Raw genomic sequence first — 23,774 nt, forward strand, 5'->3', positions numbered from 1 at the left:
TGCTGCAGCTGAAGTCACTGATTCTCATTTCACGAAATCAGTGAGAGGCTGGATATGTTCCTGGGCACTCTATCCCCACATGTATTGCATGTTAGGCTACTATTCATTACCAGTGGTTCCTGAAGGACTGTGACAAACAAGATGCTGATCAATCATATTCCAGATTCTTTTGATGGGTAGTATATCACATGACCTTTCAGGTTGGCCTGTTGGCTACGAAAGCATTTGTACCTATTGTTCTCTCAATAGGGGGGGGGGGGGGGGTTGGGTTATTTGGGGAAGGAGACCAGACAGCGAGGTCATCGGTCTCATCGGATTAGGGAAGGACGGCGAAGGAAGTCGGCCATGCCCTTTGAAAGGAACCATCCCGGCATTTGCATGGAGCGATTTAGGGAAATCACAGAAAACCTAAATCAGGATGGCCGGATGTGGGATTGAACCGTTGTCCTCCCAAATGTGAGTCCAGTGTCTAACCACTGCACCACCTCACTCGGTCTCTCTCAATAAGGCTGTTGAAATGTGGAGTTGCCTGAAAACAGGGCAGCAAGTTGGGCTCTGAAACCTACCTGATGAAGCATTTGCTATTTATGACACCTTCTCTCTCTCTCTCTCTCTCTCTCTCTCTCTCTCTCTCTGTGTGTTTGTGTGTGTGTGTGTGTGTGTGTGTGTGTGTGCACGCTTTAGTTGAAAACATGTGGAATTTGTTCTGGGAATCATGGAATATTCCTTCTTCAGCCCCCTATAGTTTCATGCATTTCTGATAGGTGGTGGCGCTATATGTAGCCTTCAAAATGGAATCTGTAATGGAAGTGCATTCCAAGGAGAAAGCTATCATTGAGTTTCTTTTGGTGGAAAATCAGTTACAGATATTCATAGGGAATTGCAGAATGTCCTGACAGTGATCAAAACCATGGTGAGTCAGTGGGCAAGGCATCTGTCATCATATGCAAACTTGTCCAATCTCCTGAATGCCAGCCAGCAACATACACAGCTGTGAGTCCTGCAATGTTGAAATGTGTGGACACTCTCATTCAAGATGATCGAGACATTGCATTCAGACACCTTGCTGCTCAACTGGACATATCCATCAGCAATGCTGACACACTTGTCAACCAGTGTGTGTCCAGTGGCTTCCTCACTGCCTAACAGAAGACCATAAAGAGTGATTACAGACCATTTGTGTGGAATTGCTCCCACATTATGAGGCTGACTGAGACAACTTTTTGTTCAACATCATCACAGGTGTTGAAACACAGAAATGAAATGGCAATCCATGAAGTGGCACCACACTACCTCTCCTCCAAAAAAAAGTTCAAGGTCACACCCTCAGCCAGTGAAGTCATGGCAATGATCTTCTGGTACTCTGAAGTGGTTATTCTGTTATACGTGCTCCCTCATAGTGCAATGATCAACTCTTGAAGTGTATGATGCTATCCTCAGGAAACTGAAGAAATGACTTCAGCGTGTTCATCACCAAAAAGATGCTAACTAACTTCTCCTTCTTCATGACAATACACAGCCCCACACAAGTCTTCACATCCAAAAGATGCTCACAAAACTTCACTGGTCTATTCTTCCTCGTTCATCCTACAGACCAAATCCCTCAGCTTCGATTTCTATTTGTTTGGCCCAATGGAGAATGCCCTACATGGGAAACAATATATAGATGATGGGGAGGTTATTGATGTAGCAAGATGTTGGCTCTGACATCAACCAATAGAATGGTACCACGTGGGCATACATGTCCTCCCAGTAAGGTGGAACAAGGCCATCACATTGAATGAAGGTTATGTTGAAAACTAGGGTTTTGTAGCCAAAAGAGCAGGGAATAATGTGGTGTATTGGAATTCTAAATAAAACAAACCTGCTTTCAGAAAGAAATGTGTTGCATTACTTACTGAATATCCTTCGATTATATATATGGGTCAAAGTTACATGTTATACTTAATGAGAATTCAACCTATCATAAGTGGAATTTTGTTCACTACAGGCTATCCAGTTATTACCCATTACCCATAGGATATGAATCTATACCAACATGTTATGATATCTTAAGATCACTAGCGTCAATCCCACAAAAGTAATGAGCAAACAGTCACATTGGCTGGCCACATTTCTCTGAAGTACACATTGTTTTCTAGTTTTATCAGTTTGATTTTTGGGTCAGTGCTTTTATACAGCATGTTTGATTATCAGAGCCATTACAGTGTGAAGTGTAGGTGCTAGTAAAAACTTTGTTAATTCTTTATATCTGTGCACCCATTAAAGTACTTAACTAATCCCATAAATCACATTTCAAGATAGGTTTTCCAAAACTGAACTTTAATAGTATAATATGTGCAGGAGAAAGCATTTAAATGATAAACTAAAATATCACAGTGATAGATTTTCTATGAGCATTAATTTTTGCACATCAAAACTGTCAGTTTAACATCATGGTGACCTGCCATCAAGTATTAATCTGATCTATTATCTGACTGCACTATGACCTCTGAAGAAGCCTGAGCTAAATCTGAATAGTTTTATTAATAAATCTATCACACTGCTATTTGCAAATAAGTATTTGCTGAAGTAGTTAGCACAGCATAGTAGAGACTGAAAATATCACTTTAGTTGTAAGGTCTTTTTTATTTTCCAATGCTTAGACCCTAACCAATTTTGGGCTATTGCATCATCATCATGTGTGATACTGAAAATAAACAAGAGACCAAAGCTAATAATGGTTTTTACATGCAGTGGTACACATGAGAAAACCAAAAAGCTGTACCATACAACAGTTTTAGAAAATGGTGTTCAGGCTAGGTGTAGTAAAACGTAAGTAAAAGCCAAAGTGAAACCAAACAATACAATGAATGACTGACTGCGTAAAGAAGTATGGAATGAACACCAGGACACTTACATTTTGTGCTGCAACCCCAAGCCCCATAATGGAGATTATAGGATGCAGGGTACCACTAGCAAGAACAGAGCATGGAATAGTGTACATGAAGGAGGAAGTAAACTGGTAAGCCAGATTGGCTGTTGACAAGAAGGCTAATGCAGGACTAACTAGCCTGGCCTTTCACAATTTGAATTAATGATTTACACACAAAAAAGGAAAAAAATTTCCAAAAAAATTGCATGAAAAGTGTGATGAGTACATTATGAATGGTAAAGGAACGTACTGTAACAGGGTAGTACAGAACTGCAGTAAAACTTCTAACTGCAAGCCAGCAACAGCTTATTTATAAACTGGGCTGGGCTAGTTGCTCCGTGTTATTCTTCCCATCAACAGATGGCAGTACTTTTGCCAATGCAATTTACTAGTTCACTTCCCCGTTCATGTACACTACTTCTTGCTTTGTGCTTGCTGGTGGTATGCCATGTCCTATAATCTCCATTGTGGAGCTCAGCACCACAGCACAAAACTTAAGTGTCCTGGTGTTCATCCCATACTTCTTTACCCAGGCAGTTGTCTGTTTATTGCCTGGTGTTGCTTTGGCTTTGAGTTACATTTTATGACACCTAGCCTGACCGTTGTTTCCTAAAAAATGTTATATGGTAGTCCACTTTTGTTTTCTCATGTGTACTGCTGTCTGTAAAAATTAGTATTAGGTTTGGTCTCTTGGTTAGTTTCATTATCACACCTGATGATAAGCATGCAACAGCCTGAAACCAGTCATGGTCTAAGCACTGAAAAATAAAAAATGAACCTTACAACTGAAGTGGTAATTTCAATCTCTATTATAATGCTCAGTTGTGGATGTTCCTCCAGCAGGGTTGCTTGTAGCATAGCATAATTCCATGAGTTAGATACTTGGCTCCATAAACTGGTGAGGTGAAAGAAGCCATTTCGAACTTATTAGCCCCAGGAGTATCAAAGATATTGCCATCAGTCAAGCTGGACTTAGCTGACTATCACATTGTTTGCTGCTTTGTTTATCAGATAAAGATAGCTCACATTTTGTATTGTGGTGGTGATTTTAACAATCACAAAAAGAAAAATCCTAAAGAAACAAGGTGGCTCAGAGCTTATGTACAGTTCTTCATTTCTTTTGAACATTGCTTACCTGATAACATTGGGTATGACCTGTACCCAAAATAGCAGTTCCATGGATCACTTGAATATTTCTGAACACAACGAGCAGGCAGTTGACCTTGCCACAATGCCAGCCCTTTGCGCACCGTTACTGATGAGGTTTGACTTTGTGCATTGCCAATGTAAGGATCTCTGTCCAGAAACCACCCAGAATCAGAAACACCTCTCACTTCTATTTGCTGCAAGCCAACTTTGTTGTGTAAATAATCTTTGACTACATCAAGGTTGACTATGACTCCAGTTCCACCAGCACTGAAATAAAATGAACTATCAGTTAAAATTTTTTTATCCACATATTTTAAAAAAGAACAAATCAACCACTAAACTTAAAAAATAACAGCAAAATTCCATTAACCCTTGAGTGGGCATGCCATTTTTTAGAACGCAAGCAGGTATGTGGTGTACTTTATACACATGTCAAAAATGGCTGTTTTTATGTTACCAAGGTAAATATGTATGAGCAATATCACAGTTTAAACTTAGTTTAATTAAACAATGATAAAATAAACTTACATTATATGAGCTAAATCACGCTTTAACTAAACAATAATAAAATAAACCTTCATTATATCACTTTGTCACCAGATGGGAGTGTCATGCCAAATTAATGACCCACTCGAAGCATTAAAGAGTACACTTGCATCTGTTCCCAGCTAACTGCTTATTTGATTACTAATTATCTTGTAGACACCTGATTCATTTCAGGAAACGGCCTCATTTGGGGATTGTCCTGTTACCATTACCTCAAAATATGGGTAATTTTCTTTCATGAATCATAAATTTTTTCTCACATTGCATGCTATTTATTTTATATTACTGCTTCTCTCTTGGACATATGACAACACAACTTATCACAGTGTTAGCTGAAGTAATAATGAAGGAATAGATGCGGGCTCACAATTGCAAAACAACAGTGGAATGATACAAGCAAATGTAATTTGTGGTTGGCACACACTATACATAGTCATGCCCACTCATGGGTTAATATTAAATTATTTATGACAGGGACAGCTTATCTCTACAGAAGCTTTATGCATTACTTAATACAAAATGTAATAAATTGTTCACTTTTCTATATTTTCTGCCCAGGGTCTCAACCAGAGGCTTCGTCGACTCTGTGACGGTCTTGGTTGCAGATTTCTAGACTTGCACTATTGGGTGGGGAATTGTAGGACGCGCCTAGATAGGTCATGGGTGCACTACACACAGGAAGCGGCTACTCATGTAGCAGAGTACTTGAGGTGTGCACATGGAGGTTTTTTAGGCTAGGCAGTAGTGCGAGGTGTCCTGATGAACACTCACCAGTCAACGTGCAGGCAGAGAAATCAGGATGCACTAAGTGTAAAGAGACTTCAGCTATCAAGATATTTGCAGTAAATTTTCAGAGTGTTTGGAATAAAGTTCCTGAATTTACTGCCCTCCAGGAAGCATGTGGCACGCAAATTATTCTCGGGACTGAGACCTGGCTGAACCCAGAGATAGGAAGTTCTGAAATATTTAGTGAGGGTTGGAACATGTATCGGAAAGACAGATTAGACACCGTAGGAAGTGGTGTCTTCATTGCAGTTGAAAAAATATTGTGTCTATTGAGGTCGAAGTAGAGTGTGATTGTGAAGTTATCTGGACACGTTTAACAGGGCTAGGAGAAATAAAGTTAATTGTTGGGTGTTATTAACGGCCACCAGGTTCCACCGTGACAGTTCTAGAATCATTCCAAGGGAGTCTACACTCTGTATCGCAGAAGTACCCGGATCATGCTATATTAGTCGGAGGCGACTTCAACCTACCTAGTATAGACTGGGATGTCTATGGATTCACTACAGGTGGTACAGACAAGCCATCATGTGAATTACTTTTGAACACATTATCCGAAAACTGTCTTGAGCAGCTAAATCAACAGCCAACGCATAATGGAAATATTTTAGATCTGGTAGCCACGAACAGACCAGACCTCATCGACGGTGTCAGTTTTGAGACAGGGATTAGTGATCATGATGTTGTCATTACGACTATGGTTACGAAAGTTAAATAGTCAGTCAAGAAGGCTAGGAGAGTATTCTTACTAGAAAAAGCAGATAAGCAGTTGTTAGCATCCCACTTAGTAAATAAATCGACTTCATTTACTTAAGGTATGATGGACACGGAAGAATTATGGGCAAATTTTAAACACATTGTAAATCACGCATTGGAGAAGTGTGTGCCGTAAAAGTGGGTTACGGATGCAAAAGACCCACCGTGGTTTAACAGCGCAATTCGGAGAATGCTCGGGAAGCAAAGACAGTTGCACCCATGGTACAAAAAAGATCAGGAGAATGAGGACAGGCAAAAGTTAGTAGAGATTCGTGCTGCTGTAAAAAGAGCGATGCACGAAGCATACAACCACTACCACCGTCATACCTTAGCAAAAGATCTTGCTGAAAAGCCAAGGAAATTCTTGACTTCCGGAAAGCTTTTGACTCAGTGCACCACTGCAGAGTCCTAACTAATGTACGAGCATATGGGATTGGTTCCCAAATATGTGAGTGGCTCGAAGACTTCTTAAGTAATAGAACCCAGTACGTTGTCCTCGATGGTGAGTGTTCATCGGAGGTGAGGCTATCATCTGGAGTGCCCCAGGGAAGTGTGGTAGGTCTGCTGTTGTTTTCTATCTACATAAATGATCTTTTGGATAGGGTGGATAGCAATGTGCGGCTGTTTGCTGATGATACTGTGGTGTACGGTAAGGTGTCATCATTGAGTGACTGTAGGAGGATACAAGATGACTTGGACAGGATTTGTGATTGGTGTAAAGAATGGCAGCTAACTCTAAATATAGATAAATGTAAATTAACGCGGATGAATAGGAAAAAGAATCCCGTAATGTTTGAATACTCCATTAGTAGTGTAGCGCTTGACACAGTCATGTCGATTAAATATTTGGGCGTAACATTGCAGAGCGATATGAAGTGGGACAAGCATGTAATGGCACTTGTGGGGAAGGTGGATAGTCGTCTTCGGTTCATTGGTAGAATTTTGGGAAGATGTGGTTCATCTGTAAAGGAGACCTCTTATAAAACACTAATACGACCTATTCTTGAGTACTGCTCGAGCATTTGGGATCCCTATCAGGTCGGATTGAGGGAGGACATAGAAGCAATTCAGAGGCAGGCTGCTAGATTTGTTACTGGTAGGTTTGATCATCACACGAGTGTTACGGAAATGCTTCAGGAACTCGGGTGGGAGTCTCTGGAGGAAAGGAGGCGTTCTTTTCGTGACTCGCTACTGAGGAAATTTAGAGAACCAGCATTTGAGGCTGACTGCAGTACAATTTTACTGCCGCCAACTTATATTTTGTGGAAAGACCACAAAGATAAGATAAGAGAGATTAGGGCTCGTACAGAGGCATATAGGCAGTCATCTTTCCCCTCGTTCTGTTTGGGAGTGGAACAGAGAGAGAAGATGCTAGTTGTGGTACAAGTTACCCTCTGCCACGCACCGTATGGTGGATTGCAGAGTATGTATGTAGATGTAGATGTTTAAAACATCACTAATAAGGTATGTGGTGATGACATTTTATCCTAAAATTTCGCCAATACCAGAATGCTGTAAACAAAGATTATCAATAAATGTTAAAAATAATTCAACACTTCATTATGATCACTCAGTAAACTGAGATCAAATTCATCCACATGAAAAAAGGCAAATTTTTTACTTAAAATAAAACACCAGCCTCACTAAAAAATTTGTGTGTGTCTCAGGAATAGGAAAAGTATTGTATTGGTAAAATTGTTTCCCATATTCAAACAAGCATTTAAACAATTATTTTTCTTATCTCCTATTACAAAGATAATGTACTAGCCAATTGTATCACTATTATATATCTTATTGTCTTTGATACAAAACTGAAAAGTAAAACTAAACAAATTTTACTAGAAACATTATTAGGCTACTATACAAATGTTCAGGATTGTTATCAATATTTAATTCTGTCATGATTTTTCTTTTATTCCAAAAACTTTCCAGACCAGCTTAGCACTTTCTTTTTTAGTAAGTATGATATTGCTATTGTTTTATGATGTCATAATTCAAAAACTGTATATCAAAAGATGAGGAGAAATCATAGGAATCTCTATGACACAACATGAATATCCCGCAGGAACAACTACTGGAAACTGTTATCTCTCTAAAAGATAAATGAAAGCTTCAGTAACTAATTTTAAGGATATACTTGAAAAAAAAAAAATGGAGAGATTTGCAAATCTACCTTATGAAAAAACTGTATATATCATCAGGGGCTATTCAGTTGTTAAGCAATACCTTCTGAGTATTTTGGTGTAAGGGGCCGCACAGTCTCTGGATGCTTGTTACAGAGTCATAATATAATAATGATTTATTCAATTTGTTACAGGAATCACCCTTTTTTTCTGTTAAAATACTTTCACAATAGAGAAGGAGCCTGTAATATGCAATAACCAAAATGTACAACACACAACACAGACTAATGCAAAACCCTCAGATGAAATACGTAGCCTACACTTTCATCACAGTGTGTTCAGTCTGTTCTCTCAGTGAACATGTAACAAATATAAAACTGTTCGCTTACACATACTGTTCATGATTTCACCCATCATGATCACAGCAGTGTGTACAATAATGCACCACCAAGTTTTTTACACTCTTGACAATTCTAGGAATTTGGCATACTACTTTCACAGCTGTGATAATTCTAGAAACCCGCTCTGTGCAACTATTTACCAGAGTCTCGTAAAGAGCAACCTACATCCATTTGGACTTACTTACTGTATTCATGCTTTGGTCTCTCTCTACAATTTTTACCCTGTACACTTCCCTCTAGTGCCAAAATGACAACTCCTTGATGCCTCAGAATGTACCCTATCAACCAGTCCCTTCTTTTAGTCAAGTTGTACCATTAATTTCTTTTCTCCCCAATTCAACTCAGTACCTCTTCATTAATTATTTACTCTACCCATATAATCTTCATCATTCATCTGTAACACAACATATCAAATGCTTTTATTCTCTGTTTCTCTATCCTGCTTATCATCTACATTTCATTTCCATATAAGGCTACACTACAGGCATATACGTTCAGAAAAGACTCCTGAAAATTAAATTTATATCCACTGTTAACAAAATCCTACTTTCCAGAAATACTTTCCTTGCTATAGCTAGTCTGCATTTTATATCCTCTTTACTTTGCCCATCATTAGTTATTTTGCTCCCCAAATGGCAAAACTCATTTACTACTTTCAGTGCCTCATTTCCTAATCTAGTTTCCTCGCCATTTTCTGGCTGATTCAAATATATTCCATTATCCATATTTTAATTTTGTTGATGCTCATCTTATACCTTCTTTCCAGGACACTATCCATTCTGTCCAACTGCTCTTTCAAGACCTTTGCTGTCTCTTACATAATTACAGTGTCATTGGAAAACTCAAAAGTTTTAATTTATTCTTCTTGACTTGTTTCCTTCTTAAAACTTTTTCTTTGATTTTCCATACTGTTTACTCAATGTACAGATTGAATAATATTGGGGTAGCCTGTAACCCTGTCTCACTCCTCAACTTATGCTTTCCTTTCATGTTCCTCAACACTTATGACTGTAGTCTAGTTACTTTGCAAGTTGTAAATTACCTTTCACTCGCTTCAACTGGCCCTTGCTACCTCCAGAATTTCAAAAATGTGTTCCAATCAGAGTAGTCAAAAGCTTTTTCTAAGCCTACAAATGTTATAAACAAAGGTTTGTCTTTCTTTAAACTAAATTCTAAGATAACTCATATAGTTGCCTCGTGCGTTCTTATACTCCTCCAGAACCAAAAATGATCTTCCTTGAGGTCACTTACTACCAGTTTTTCCACGCTTCTGGAAATAATTTATGTCAGTATTTTGCAACCATGACTCATTATACTAACTGTTGGGTAATATCACATCTGTCAGCACCTGCTTTCTTTGGGGAATTATTACATTATACTTGAGAGCTGAGGGTATTTGGCCTGTCTTACATATACTGCACACAAGATGGAACAATTTTGTCATTGATGGCTCTCCCAAGATTCTCAGTAATCAAATGAAATGACACAATTTCAGAGCCATTACTCAGCTCATACAGATATGATTTTACGTAAACAGACTGAAGTGGTAAGTGAAAATTCGTACCAAGGTCAGGAATTGAACCTGGGTCTCCTCTTAGGCAGTTGCTTTAGCCACTAAGTCACCTTGGCACAGCAGTTTACACAACTACAAGGATTACCCTGGCATGCCTCTCACCTCGGTACAGATTCTCACTGCCTCCCCAGTCTACTTTAGATTCCCCCTTACACATGAACAGAAATGCCAGGGCTCTCCATATTCTGGAATAGTACTTCAGCATCGAACATAAATGGGGGATCCAGCCTGAAACCCAGGTGCAGGTACTTACACAAATGAAATGACACAATCAGCTACTATTGGTTTCTGTCTTGAGCTTACTGCAATTTAATTAAAGAGAATTACACCAGATGTGTTTCACTTTTATTTATAAAGCATCCTCCATGGTTATTCTGCAAATTGGATACATATGTTTGTACATATTTGGTTTTTGTAGGCTAAAAACAGGGTTTTGTTTATAAAACTGGTGTGCAAGTCACTTATGGTGTTTCTTTACATATTCCACTTCTTCCCTTCTTGCTAGCAGTGGATGAATCAAATGTCTTCGATTCATGTATGCATTAGGCAATTTTTGCTGCATTCTATACACTTTTGTAAACTGAACTGAAGTTATGTGTGTTTCTCACTCTGCACAGAGACAGTGTTTGTATATGTTTGTTTGTTTTTATTCATGTTGTGAGTGTTGCCAACCTTTGAACTACTTTTTTTTATTTAGTGTAAATTAGTGGAAATGTCTTGTATGTCAGACAGAGATGTGAGAAGAGGATTTTTTTAAGGGGGGAGGGGGGGTTGATTGCAAGATTTATTAATTTATTTTTTTATTTAAGTGGTCAATCAGTTTAAAGAGTGTGTAGTTTGCCAAGTTGATCTGATTGTTTATGAGTTGTTTCTTTTCTGTTATGATTTTTTGAATGTGATAGTTTTCTTGTAAGGTGAAAAGGTTTTTTTTGTTGTTGTTTATCCTTATGATTTCCATGTCTGTGTCTCTGGTTGTAATTTTATGGTGGTGTTTGTAAGTGTCCTGCAAAAGATGAATGATTTGTGCTATATTTCCAAGCTCTTTCACGTTCTTTGTATGTGGTGTCAAACGTCCTCCTGGTTTGACCTATGGATCTTCCATCACACATACTGCATTTTAATTGGTGTGTGTCTATATGTATATTGCAATCAACCCCTCTCCAATCTCCTCTCATATCCCTACCTAACATACAAGACATTTTCACTAATTTACACTAAATAAAAAAAGTATGAGGGTTGAATGAAAAGTAATGCCTCCACCTTTGTTAATTGGGTTTGGATGGGAATATTTTAATAAATTAAATGCAGAAATAATCCTTAGAATGTGATCTTTAATTACCAATATTCACTTTTACACATAATCACCAGCCAATTGGATACATTTTTGCCAACGAGGAACTAGATTTCTGAAGCCGTCACGGAAGAAGTCGACACTCTGTTTCCGCAACCAAAGTCTCACAGTTCTCTCAACATCTACACCATAAGCATTATGATATCCCTGAAGATTGGCTTTAATTATCAGGAACAGATGGAAGTCAGACAGTGCTAAATCTGGACTATATGGATGATGCCATACGGTGGTGAGATTCAGTCTCTGAAGTTCTGGTGTGGTGCTACATGAAGTGTGTGTTTTGGCATTGTGATGCTGCAGGAAAACATTTCCCTTTTCCTTTCAGACATGCCAATTGCGCTTGCAATTCCTCTCTGAGTGATACGACGATTGTCCTGAATCCATCTGTCAACATTTTGCTTGTGAAACTTGGTGGTTGCTGTCACAGGATGTCCAACTCTTTGATTTTTATGCAGGTCAGACGTTCCTGCTTCAACATCTGTAAAATTACTTGCCCAGCAGTGCACAGTACTCACATCAACACAATCACCATAAACTGCTTTCATTCTCTGATGACTCTCCTTTGGGTTGACACCTTCTGCTGCCAAGAATTCAATGACTGCACATTGCTTAAATCGCGTTGACCGACTGTCTGCACAGGGTTCCATACTTTACATTGTAACAACACAACCGTTCAATGCTAAGGCTTCTTGGCAACTGAGCTGTAGAGAAGAAGCTACAGAACAAGCCAGTACCCACTGCATACCAATGCTGCCAACTGTTGAAGAATTACGAAGGTGGAGGCATTACTTTTCAGTCAACCCTCATAGTTTAAAATGTGGCAACACTCACAATGTGAACAAAAACATTGGAACAGACATAAACACTCACTGTGCAAAGTGAGAAACATGCATAACTTCATTTCAGTTTACAAAAGTGAAGTGCATATAATGCAGCACAAGAAATACTACAAAATGGCTAAAACTTCCAAGTGGATATGCAAATCCAAGTTGTTCAATGTCAACTGGTCCTAGCAAGAAGGGGAGAAGCAGAATATGTGAAGAATCACCGTAAGTAGCTTGCACATGAATTTTATAAACAAAATGTGGTTTTTAACTTACAACAACCAAAAATGTACAAACATATGTATCCAGTTTGCAGAATAACCATAGAAGATGCTTTATAAATAAAAGCAAAATGCATCTGGTGTATTTCTCTTTAATTAAATTGCAGTAATCACAAGACGGAAAACCAACAGTAACTGATTTTAACAACTGCTGCGGAAGATAGCCATGCAAACAAACATGAAATGACAATTTCAGAGACTTTACTGCTCTCATACAGGTATGAGTTTATGTATATAGACAGAAAAAGCAGCAAGTGAAAAATTGTAGCAAAGCCAAGAATCAAACCTGGGTCTTCTGCTTACTAGGCACGTGTGTTAGCCACTAAGCCACCTTGGCACAGCAGTTCACACAAGTGTGAGGATTACCTTGGTAAACCTCCCGCCTCAATACAAATTCTCACTGCCACCCCTGTTTACTTTTATTTCCCCTTTACACACAAACGGAACTGCCAAGGCTCTCCATTCTCAAGAATAGCACCTCATCATCAAACATACATGTGGGATCCAGCCTGAAACCTAGGTAGAGGTACTGAAACAAATCTGGATTCCCAATCTACATCTACATCTACATAGTTACACTGCAATTCACACTTAAGTGCCTGGCAGAGGGTTCATTGAACCAGTTTCATACTACTTCTCTAACAATCCATTCTTGAATGGTGCGTGGGAAAAAGGAACACCTAAATCTTTCCATTCAGCTCTGATTTATCTTATTTTATTATGATGATCATTTCTCCCTACATATGTGGGTGTCAACAAAATATTTATGCATTTGGAGGAGAAAGTTGGTGATTGATATTTCATAAATAGATCTCGTGGCAAAGAAAACCACCTTCGTTTCAGTGACTGCCACCCCAACTCACATTTCATATCTGTGACACTCTCATCCCTATTGCGCAATAACACGAAATGAGCTGCAGGCACCTCTTTGCACTTTTTCGATGTCCTCCGTCAATCCTACCTGGTAAGGATCCCATACCACGCAGCAATATTCCAGCAGAGGATGGACAAGTGTAACGAAGGCTGTCTCTTTAGTGAGTTTGTCGCATCTTCTAAGTGTTCTGCCAACAAAGCGCAGTCTTTGTTTCGCCATCCCCACAATATTATCTATGTGGTCTTTACAATTTAAGTTGCTCATAATTGTAATTTCTAGGTATTTAGTCGAACTGACAGCCCTTAGATTTGTGCGATTTATCGTATACCCATAATTTATCGGATTTCTTACAGTACCCATGTGGATGACCTCCCACTTTTCTTTGCTTAGTGCTAATTGCCACTTTTTGCACCATTCAGAAATTCTCTCTAGATCATTTTGTAATTGGAATTGATCGTCTGATGATTTTACCAGACAGTAAATTACAGTGTCATCTGCAAACAATCTAAGGGGGCTGCTCAGATTATCACCTAGATCATTTACGTAAATCAGGAACAGCGGAGGGCCTATGACACTACCTTGCGGAACGCCAGATATCACTTCTGTTCTACTCAATGATTTACCGTCTATCACTATGAACTATGACCTCTCTGAGAGGAAATCATGAATCCAATCACACAACTGAGACGATACTCCATATGCACACAATTTGATTAGTAGTTGCTTGTGAGGAACAGTATTAGAAGCCTTCTGGAAATCTAGGAATATGGAATCGATCTGAGATCCCTTGTCAACAACACTCATTACTTCATGGGAATAAAGAGCTAGCTGCGTTGCACAAGAATGATAGTCTCTGAATATGTGTTGGTTATGTATCAATAAGTCATTTTCTTCAAGGTGATTCATAATGTTCGAGTACAGTATATGCTCCAAAATACTACTGCAAATTGAGGTCAGTGATATGGGTCTGTAATTCAATGGGTTCCTCCTATTTCCCTTCTTGAACATTGGTGTGACCTGTGCTACTTTCCAGTCTTTAGGAAGAGACCTGTTGTCAAGTGAGCGGTTGTATATGATTAAGGCGCTATTGTGTCTGCATACTCTGAGAGGAACCTGACTGGTATACCATCTGGACCAGAAGACTTGCCTTTCTTAAGTAATTTGAGTTGTTTTGCAATACCTAAGATATCTACTTTTATGACACTCATGCTAACAGCTGTTCTAGTTTCGAGTTCTGGAATATTTAAGTTTCATGCTTTCCAGAACTTGGAGAGCTTCGGCAGTTCTGTTCCTGTGTACATGGGTGTTATAACGTCAAGTTTAACACATATATTCCAGAACGACACAACACATATAAGTCACAGAGTAAGTTGACAAGCAAGACATGTGTACACATTAGCATTCGAATGAGCACTGAATCCCAGCCTAGTGGCCGCTGCTCGGCTGGCCGCTTAGGTGGCACAGCTGCTGCATGACTGGTAGACAACGCCGCACGTAGAGGACGCGTGTAGTTGCGCAGCGGCGCTTTGAATGATCGGCGAGTCACAACACTTTTCCCCTCTTTGAAATTGTTGCACTGGTCTTGATGGAGGTGTCCTGGAAATGGCTACCGCCCGTAGGCATTGTTTGACTCGCCGTAAAGTCTCGAGGAGGAGGCTTCCCGTACGGACGGAAGTGTCCCCGATGATAACGGGTCGAGATGACAGGAGACGTAGGGGTCGAATCTGCTGGGGCCCCATGCACCAATCTGCCCATTGCGGCATGTCCAGTTGATATGACAGGAGACATGGGCAATGTGTCGGCGTCCGTTGGAGGAGGAGGCGAGTAGATTTGCTCTGACAGAGGATGGTCATCCGGTTCCTGCATGGGCACGTCTCCTGGTGGCGTCCGTTCTTGTGCTGGCATCGCGATGACGGTGAGAGGACTGCGTTGTGAGTATTGAGAGATGGCAAGATCCTGAGTGTCAGGTAGAGCCAAAGGTGGTGTAGAGGCATTCGGAACAGGCGTTGCCGGCACACGAGGCCGAAGCTGGTCCGAATGACACACTGCAACACCCGTGTCCGTCTGGATTTCATACAGGCGTCTGCCACGGTGTCGTAAGATGCGGCCCGGGCTCCATTTTGGCCGTCTGCCATATCCCCGTACCCAGACGAGGTCATCGGTGGTGAACCAGCCAAGTAAAGGCACCCGCGGCCGTGAGGTGGAAGGCCGCAGAAGATGAAGTAGCGTGCGGGGCTGTCGGCCATGTAAGAGCTCAGCTGGGCTGTGGTCGCCCATGGGGGTGAAACGGTAAGACGCCAGAAACTGGAGAAGCGCATCATCAGCAGCAGAAGAAGTCAGAAGTTTCCGCATCTGAGCCTTAAACGTGCGGACCAGTCATTCAGCCTCACCGTTGGATTGTGGATGGAACGGCGGGACCGTGATTATGAATAATGCCATGACGAGCACAAAAATCCGCAAATTCGGAAGAGACAAATTGCAGACCATTATCAGTAACAAGAGTAGAGGGGAGGCCTTCCAAAGAAAAAATGCGGGCGAGAGCACTGGTGGTTGCCCCGGTGATAGGCGACGTGCAACGGACAATGGAAGGAAAGTTAGAGTAGGCATCAATTACGAGGAGCCAATAAGTACCTAAAAAGGGTCCCGCAAAGTCAGCATGAATGCGCTCCCAGGGCTTCTCAGGCGAAGGCCACGGTGACAGAGATGACTTCGGGGCAGCGGGCTGTGATGCACAAGGGCCGCAGGCAGCGACCATGTGTGCTATTTCAGAGTCGATGCCAGGCCAGTACACATGACGGCGCGCCAGAGATTTTGAGCGAGACACACCCCAGTGCCCTTGGTGAAGGAGGCGCAAGACCAAAGCACGCAAAGACGCAGGTACCACAACACGCGGCGAAGCATTGTCAGTGGAAAGGAGGATAACACCATCCCTAGGCGTGAGGCGGTAGCGCAAAGCGTAGTAGTTCCGCAACGGATCAGAAGTCTTAGCAGATGGGCGATCTGGCCAACCCTTCTGAATACAGCGTAAAACCCGGCAGAGGGTAGGGTCAGAACCCATAGCAGCTGCCAGCCTGTCCCCAGTGATGGGGAACCCGTCCACAACCCACTGCTCGGCAACATCCAGGTGGAAACACAAAAGTTCGTCCCTATTGAATGCCTGATCAGGACCCATGGGAAGGCGAGACAGAGCAGCAGCATTTGCATGTTGAGCCATTGGCCGGAAATGAATCTCATAATTGCATTGAGACAAGTAAAGAGCCCAACACTGGAGGCGGTGTGCAGCCTTGTCGGGAAGTGACGTTGATGGGTGAGACAAGGAAACAAGTGGTTTGTGATCCGTAACAAGATGAAATTTTGAGCCATAGAGAAAAACACCAAATTTATGAAGAGCATAAATAATGGCCAAAGCTTCTTTCTCAATTTGAGAATACTTTTGTTGGGTATCCGTGAGCATTTTGGAGGCATGAGCAATGGGTTGTTGCGAACCGTCAGAAAAACGGTGCACAAGGACTGCACCGACCCCGTATTGAGAGGCGTCTGTGGCAAGAACAAGATGTTGGCCAGGTCGATAAGTAGTCAGGCACAGGGCCTGCTTCAGCATAGTCTTCAATTTCTGGAAAGCCGCATCGCATGACGCGGACCAGTGAAAAGGCACGTTTTTATGCAACAGGCGATGCAACGGCTGAGCCACTGAAGCCGTAGACGGTAAAAACTTGTGATAGTATGCTATTTTCCCCAAGAAGGCCAGAAGTTCCTTAACAGGTGTAGGGCGAGGGAGGGCATCGATCGCAGCGACAGTTCGCTGAAGCGGACAAATACCATCCCGAGAGAGTTGAAACCCCAAGTACGTGATAGATGCCTGAAAAAATTGTGATTTCTGAAGATTACACTTAAGACCAGCAGTCTGTAAGACATAAAAAAATGTGCAGAGATTTTGAAGATGTTCGTCAGTGGTGGAGCCAGTGACAACAAAGTCGTCCATGTAATTGATACACCCAGGGACAGGGAGCAATAATTGTTCCAAGAATCGCTGAAAGAGAGCAGGGGCGCTAGCAACCCCGAATGGCAAGCGTTGGTATTGATAGAGGCTGAAAGGTGTGTTAAGGACTAGAAACTGCCGGGAAGCAGCGTCGAGAGGAAGTTGATGATAAGCTTCTGACAGGTCAATTTTAGAAAAATACTGGCCTCCAGCAAGTTTAGTGAACAGTTCTTCAGGGCAGGGCATAGGGTAAGTGTCGATGAGACATTGAGCATTTACAGTGGCTTTGAAATCGCCACAGAGATGAATATCACCATTTGGCTTAGCAACGACAACAACAGGAGAGGAAAACTCACTGGAAGTGACAGGAAGCAAGACCCCTGAAGTAGTGAGACGATCCAGCTCCCATTTTACCCGATCACGAAGAGCCACCGGAATGGGCCGAGCCCGAAAAAACTTAGGCCAAGCAGCGGGTTTGAGCGTGATATGAGCTTCAAAGTCGTATGCACGGCCTAACCCCGGAGAAAAAAGGGACGAAAATGTCGCCGACAAGGAATCCAGTTGAGCATAAGGAATAGCATCAGAGACAATATTGACAGAGTCATCTATGGAGAACCCAAAAACGCGAAAGGTATTGAAACCAAAAAGATTTTCTGCGTTGCTCTGGTTGACCACAAATATGGGAACAGTGCGAATGACGGATTTGTAAGATACCTCAGCATGAAACTGTCCCAAGAGAGAAGTCTTCTGTTTATTGTACGTCCGTAATTGCCGAGTGACAAGTGACAGGAGTGGAGAACCCAACTGAAGATACATCTGAGAATTAATTATAGTGGCAGCAGAACCGGTATCCACCTGCATGCAAACATCTCGACCAAGGATTTGGACAGTAAGGAATAACTTCCTTGAAAGGGAAGAAGTGCAATTGACAGACAACACAGAATCAGAATCAGCGTCATGTTCATGAACATCATGTATGCGGTCAGATTTGCAAACGGAAGATGCATGACCTTTCTTTTTGCAATTGTGACACACAGCCCAACGTTGGGGACAATCCTCGCGTGAATGTTTCGTAAAACACCGCGGACATGAAGGAAGTTGCCGGGGGTTTTGCTGCAGTTTCTTAGCGGGTTGTTTACGGTTAGACCGAGGCTGCGCGTGGGAGCGCACTGCGGCCACGTTGGCTGGCGGGGAACGCACTGCACGCATCGTCAACAGTGCACAGAGGTTGTATTTCCCCGACATCACCCCACGCCTCTATTTGCGCCCCAGCAGCGCGAGAAATTTCAGAAGACTGCACAATGGAGAGAACTTCATCTAGAGTCGGATTTGCCAACTGAAGGGCTCGTTGCCGAACTTCTTTGTCGGGTGCCGACTGGATAATAGCATCCCGTACCATGGAATCGGCATAGGATTCTTTGTGAACGTCGGTAACAAATTGACACTTTCGACTGAGGCCGTGAAGTTCAGCAGCCCAAGCGCGATAGGATTGATGTGGCTGTTTGTGACAACGATAAAAGGCAACACGAGAGGCTACCACATGCGTTTGCTTTTGAAAATAGACAGACAGAAGTGAGCACATTTCAGCAAAGGACAAAGACGCAGGATCCTTCAAAGGAATCAATTGTGACAACAACTGATACATTTGAGGTGAAATCCAGGAAAGGAACAGAGACTTACATGGTTGTTCGCCCGTGACATGAAATGCCAAGAAGTGCTGTCGAAGGCGTTTTTCATAATCAGACCAGTCTTCCGCCATCTCGTTGTAAGGAGTAAAAGGAGGTATAGCCAACAATGAGAAACGCCCCGCATTTGACACCGTGATGAAATCGCGAATCGCCGCTGTTAGAAGTGTTTGCTGTTCAAGGAGATTTTGCAATAGTTGCTCGACAGTAGCCATGGAAACCTGTGGGTCAACGGTGAAAAGGAAAAATCCACTACCTCGTCGCTAATTGTTATAATGTCAAGTTTAACACATATATTTCAGAACGACACAACACATATAAGTCACAGGGTAAGTTGACAAGCAAGACATGTGTACACGTTAGCATTCGAATGAGCACTGAGTCCCAGTCTAGCGGCCGCTGCTCGGCTGGCCGCTTAGGTGGCGCAGCTGCTGCATGGCTGGCAGACAGCGCCGCACGTAGAGGATGCGCATAATTGCGCGGTGGCGCTTTGAATGATCGGCGAGTCACAACAATGGGAATTTAAAATAGACACTGATGCCAGTGAGAGTTTGGATCGAGGTGGGAGACATGCCAGGATAATTCTTGCAGTTGTGTGAAGCGCTTTGCCAATGTGGCTTAGTGGCTAATGCACCTGCCTAGTAAGCCGAAGACCCAGGTTTGATTCCCAGCCTCGGAACAAATTTTCACTTGCTTCTTCAGTCTGTATACATAAGATCTCCATAATTCTGAGGAATGTCATTCTACTCCAGAGGCCTTGTTTTAACCTAGATCTTCCAGTGCTCTGTCAGATTCTTCTTGCAGTATCATATTTCCCACCTCATCTTCATCTAGTCCTCGTTCCCCTTCTATAGTACAATCTTCAAATATATTTTCCCTTGTATAACCCCTACATACAGTCCATATACCTCCAAGCTTTCTCTTTGAGGTTAGTACTGGTTTGCCATCTGAACTCAGTATTTATCTTTCCCTTAGTTATACATGTTTCTACAGACTTGCATTTGAACCATTTTGCTTAATCATTTTGCACTTTCTACTAGTCTCATTTTTTAGATGTCTGTATTCCCTTTCACTTGTTTCAGTTCCTATGTGGCAGTTGCATAGAGAACCAGTATAGCCCAGGACAGTCATTAAGGTACAAACAATCCTTGACATAAGAGTGATCTTTCTCATTTATACTTTCGTGATGCTGATTTGTTTGCCCTCTTCTTGTTCTGATGTGGTCTGGACTTCATGTTGCTGTGTAGTGTGGGAACGAATAATAAAGAGTTAGCATTAACAAGTTTTTGAATTGAACAGTGTGATTCTGGCATCCCGTAAACCTGCATCTTTATACACTCCTGGAAATGGAAAAAAGAACACATTGACACCGGTGTGTCAGACCCACCATACTTGCTCCGGACACTGCGAGAGGGCTGTACAAGCAATGATCACACGCACGGCACAGCGGACACACCAGGAACCGCGGTGTTGGCCGTCGAATGGCGCTAGCTGCGCAGCATTTGTGCACCGCCGCCGTCAGTGTCAACCAGTTTGCCATGGCATACGGAGCTCCATCGCAGTCTTTAACACTGGTAGCATGCCGCGACAGCGTGGACGTGAACCGTATGTGCAGTTGACGGACTTTGAGCGAGGGCGTATAGTGGGCATGCGGGAGGCCGGGTGGACGTACCGCCGAATTGCTCAACACGTGGGGCGTGAGGTCTCCACAGTACATCGATGTTGTCGCCAGTGGTCAGCGGAAGGTGCATGTGCCCGTCGACCTGGGACCGGACCGCAGCGACGCACGGATGCACGCCAAGACCGTAGGATCCTACGCAGTGCCGTAGGGGACCGCACCGCCACTTCCCAGCAAATTAGGGACACTGTTGCTCCTGGGGTATCGGCGAGGACCATTCGCAACCGTCTCCATGAAGCTGGGCTACGGTCCCGCACACCATTAGGCCGTCTTCCGCTCACGCCCCAACATCGTGCAGCCCGCCTCCAGTGGTGTCGCGACAGGCGTGAATGGAAGGACGAATGGAGACGTGTCGTCTTCAGCGATGAGAGTCGCTTCTGCCTTGGTGCCAATGATGGTCGTATGCGTGATCGGCGCCGTGCAGGTGAGCGCCACAATCAGGACTGCATACGACCGAGGCACACAGGGCCAACACCCGGCATCATGGTGTGGGGAGCGATCTCCTACACTGGCCGTACACCACTGGTGATCGTCGAGCGGACACTGAATAGTGCACGGTACATCCAAACCGTCATCGAACCCATCGTTCTACCATTCCTAGACCGGCAAGGGAACTTGCTGTTCCAACAGGACAATGCACGTCCGCATGTATCCCGTGCCACCCAACGTGCTCTAGAAGGTGTAAGTCAACTACCCTGGCCAGCAAGATCTCCGGATCTGTCCCCCATTGAGCATGTTTGGGACTGGATGAAGCGTCGTCTCACGCGGTCTGCACGTCCAGCACGAACGCTGGTCCAACTGAGGCGCCAGGTGGAAATGGCATGGCAAGCCGTTCCACAGGACTACATCCAGCATCTCTACGATCGTCTCCATGGGAGAATACCAGCCTGCATTGCTGCGAAAGGTGGATATACACTGTACTAGTGCCGACATTGTGCATGCTCTGTTGCCTGTGTCTATGTGCCTGTGGTTCTGTCAGTGTGATCATGTGATGTATCTGACCCCAGGAATGTGTCAATAAAGTTTCCCCTTCCTGGGACAATGAATTCACGGTGTTCTTATTTCAATTTCCAGGAGTGTATTTTCTCCTTTTGTCAATGAAATTCACTATCTTCTTTGTTATCCAAGGATTTCTACTAGACCTTGTCTTTTTATCTACTTGATCATCTGCTACCTTCCCTAGTTTTGTAAAAGAACTGTAAGTTAAAACTTAATAAATTGCAAAGAGGTATTAAATTAATAAAATGGGGCCTAGATAAGATGAAAGAACCAGAGATTATTGAGAGTTCCTGAGAAACAGTTAGGCAACATTTGACTAAAACAGGGGAAGGGAATACAGTAGAAAACAAATGGATAGCTTTGAGAAATGATTTCTCAAAGCTACCCATTTGTTTTCTGCTGTATTCCCTTCCCATGTTTCGGTCAAATGTTGCCTAACTGTCTCTCTGGAACTCTCAATAATCTCTGGTTCTTTCATACTATACAGGCCCCATTTTATTAATTTACTACTTTTTTGCAGTTTGTTAAGCTTCAACTTACAGTTCATAACCTATTATATATCTCTGAGAAAAATGCTCCTTCACTATACTTGTTATGGTATTGGGTTTTGGAGACACACTATATGGAATTATTGGGCAGTTGTGCCAGAGTAATGCATCTTTTGGCTGCCACTGGTTGACCATTTTCTAAAAGTATGGCTTGGTCATATCTGTGTGAAAGCAAACTTTGTGTCACAAGATATAGCATTGTTCAATGGAGTATTTGGAGGCAGATGGAATGCATCAAATAATCCAATGATCAGTGGAAACCAATTTTTTTCATGGGTGAGCCTCAACTGTCTACAGACAATTCTCAATATGTGCCGAAGATACGTTTCTGCCAACCACCATGAAGACATTTAACTAAGAAGCTATGGTAAAAATTATTGTCCTCAGCAGGGTTTTCACTTGCCATAATCCACATTCAAGTTGCATAGTAAACAGCATGAACTTCAAATAGCTAAATCTTAGAATCCATAATGAACAGTGCTTCACTTTCAGGACAGTACATACAAGAACTTCTTAAAAAAGAGAAAAAGGAATACCAGGGCTTAATGTCTTGTTGGTTATGAAGTATCAGAGATGGAGCACAAGCTCAGAAAGGGGAGGGAAATTAGCCATGTCCTTATTGAAGGAATCAAACTAGCATTTGCCTCGAGCAATTTAGTGAAACCATGGAAAACCTAAATTTTGAATTATGGATGGGGATTTGAACTGCCATCTTTGTGAATGCAACTCCATTGTGCCACCTTTCTTGGACAAACCTCTTAACAGATATATTGTCACTCCCATATGCCTGGTAAGTTTGTATTGACTTCCTCATGTGTCACATTTCCAAAACATATTCAATTTCAGTGTTTTTTGCCAACATAATGTACCCTTAATATTAATTAATTATAAATCAGTGCTTGTTACTTAATTTCTGAAAGGAACTTTATAAACAAATTATTATTTCAGGCATAACATAGCTAAGTAAATTTTCTGCAAAGGTAGTTGAATGGACCATAGACAAACTATCGTTTTAAATGGAACATATATTGCATATATAAAAATAGTAAGTTTTAAAACAATTCTTTTCAATGTTCAGGAAGACATTATGGAAACTAGCTCATTTTCTGTGTTAAATTTTAAGTATTACCAGTTTGACAGCATAAATTTTGTCAGTAGTATTGAAGATTATGCAAAATTTATTGTGGCATAAAGTGTGAATAATTGTTCAAACTTTATATATAAAGTAAATACCTATATTTTAGATTCGTACTAAAAGTACGCAGTCATTCCAGGTGCTGGCAGCTGGCAGCATGAAATATACTTTGATT

At 42.0% G+C, this 23,774-nt stretch overlaps 1 protein-coding gene across 1 annotated transcript in view; it reads right to left on the minus strand.

The window, feature by feature from the left end:
- The window catches only part of LOC124723127 (palmitoleoyl-protein carboxylesterase NOTUM), a 235,440-nt gene that overhangs the window by 76,231 nt on the left and 135,435 nt on the right, over positions 1-23,774 (minus strand). The window contains 1 exon segment of the mRNA XM_047248314.1: positions 4,050-4,330. Within this exon segment, the coding sequence (XP_047104270.1) occupies positions 4,050-4,330 (281 nt within the window).

The sequence above is a fragment of the Schistocerca piceifrons genome, chromosome X (assembly GCF_021461385.2).
Source record: "Schistocerca piceifrons isolate TAMUIC-IGC-003096 chromosome X, iqSchPice1.1, whole genome shotgun sequence".
NCBI lineage: Eukaryota > Metazoa > Arthropoda > Insecta > Orthoptera > Acrididae > Schistocerca > Schistocerca piceifrons.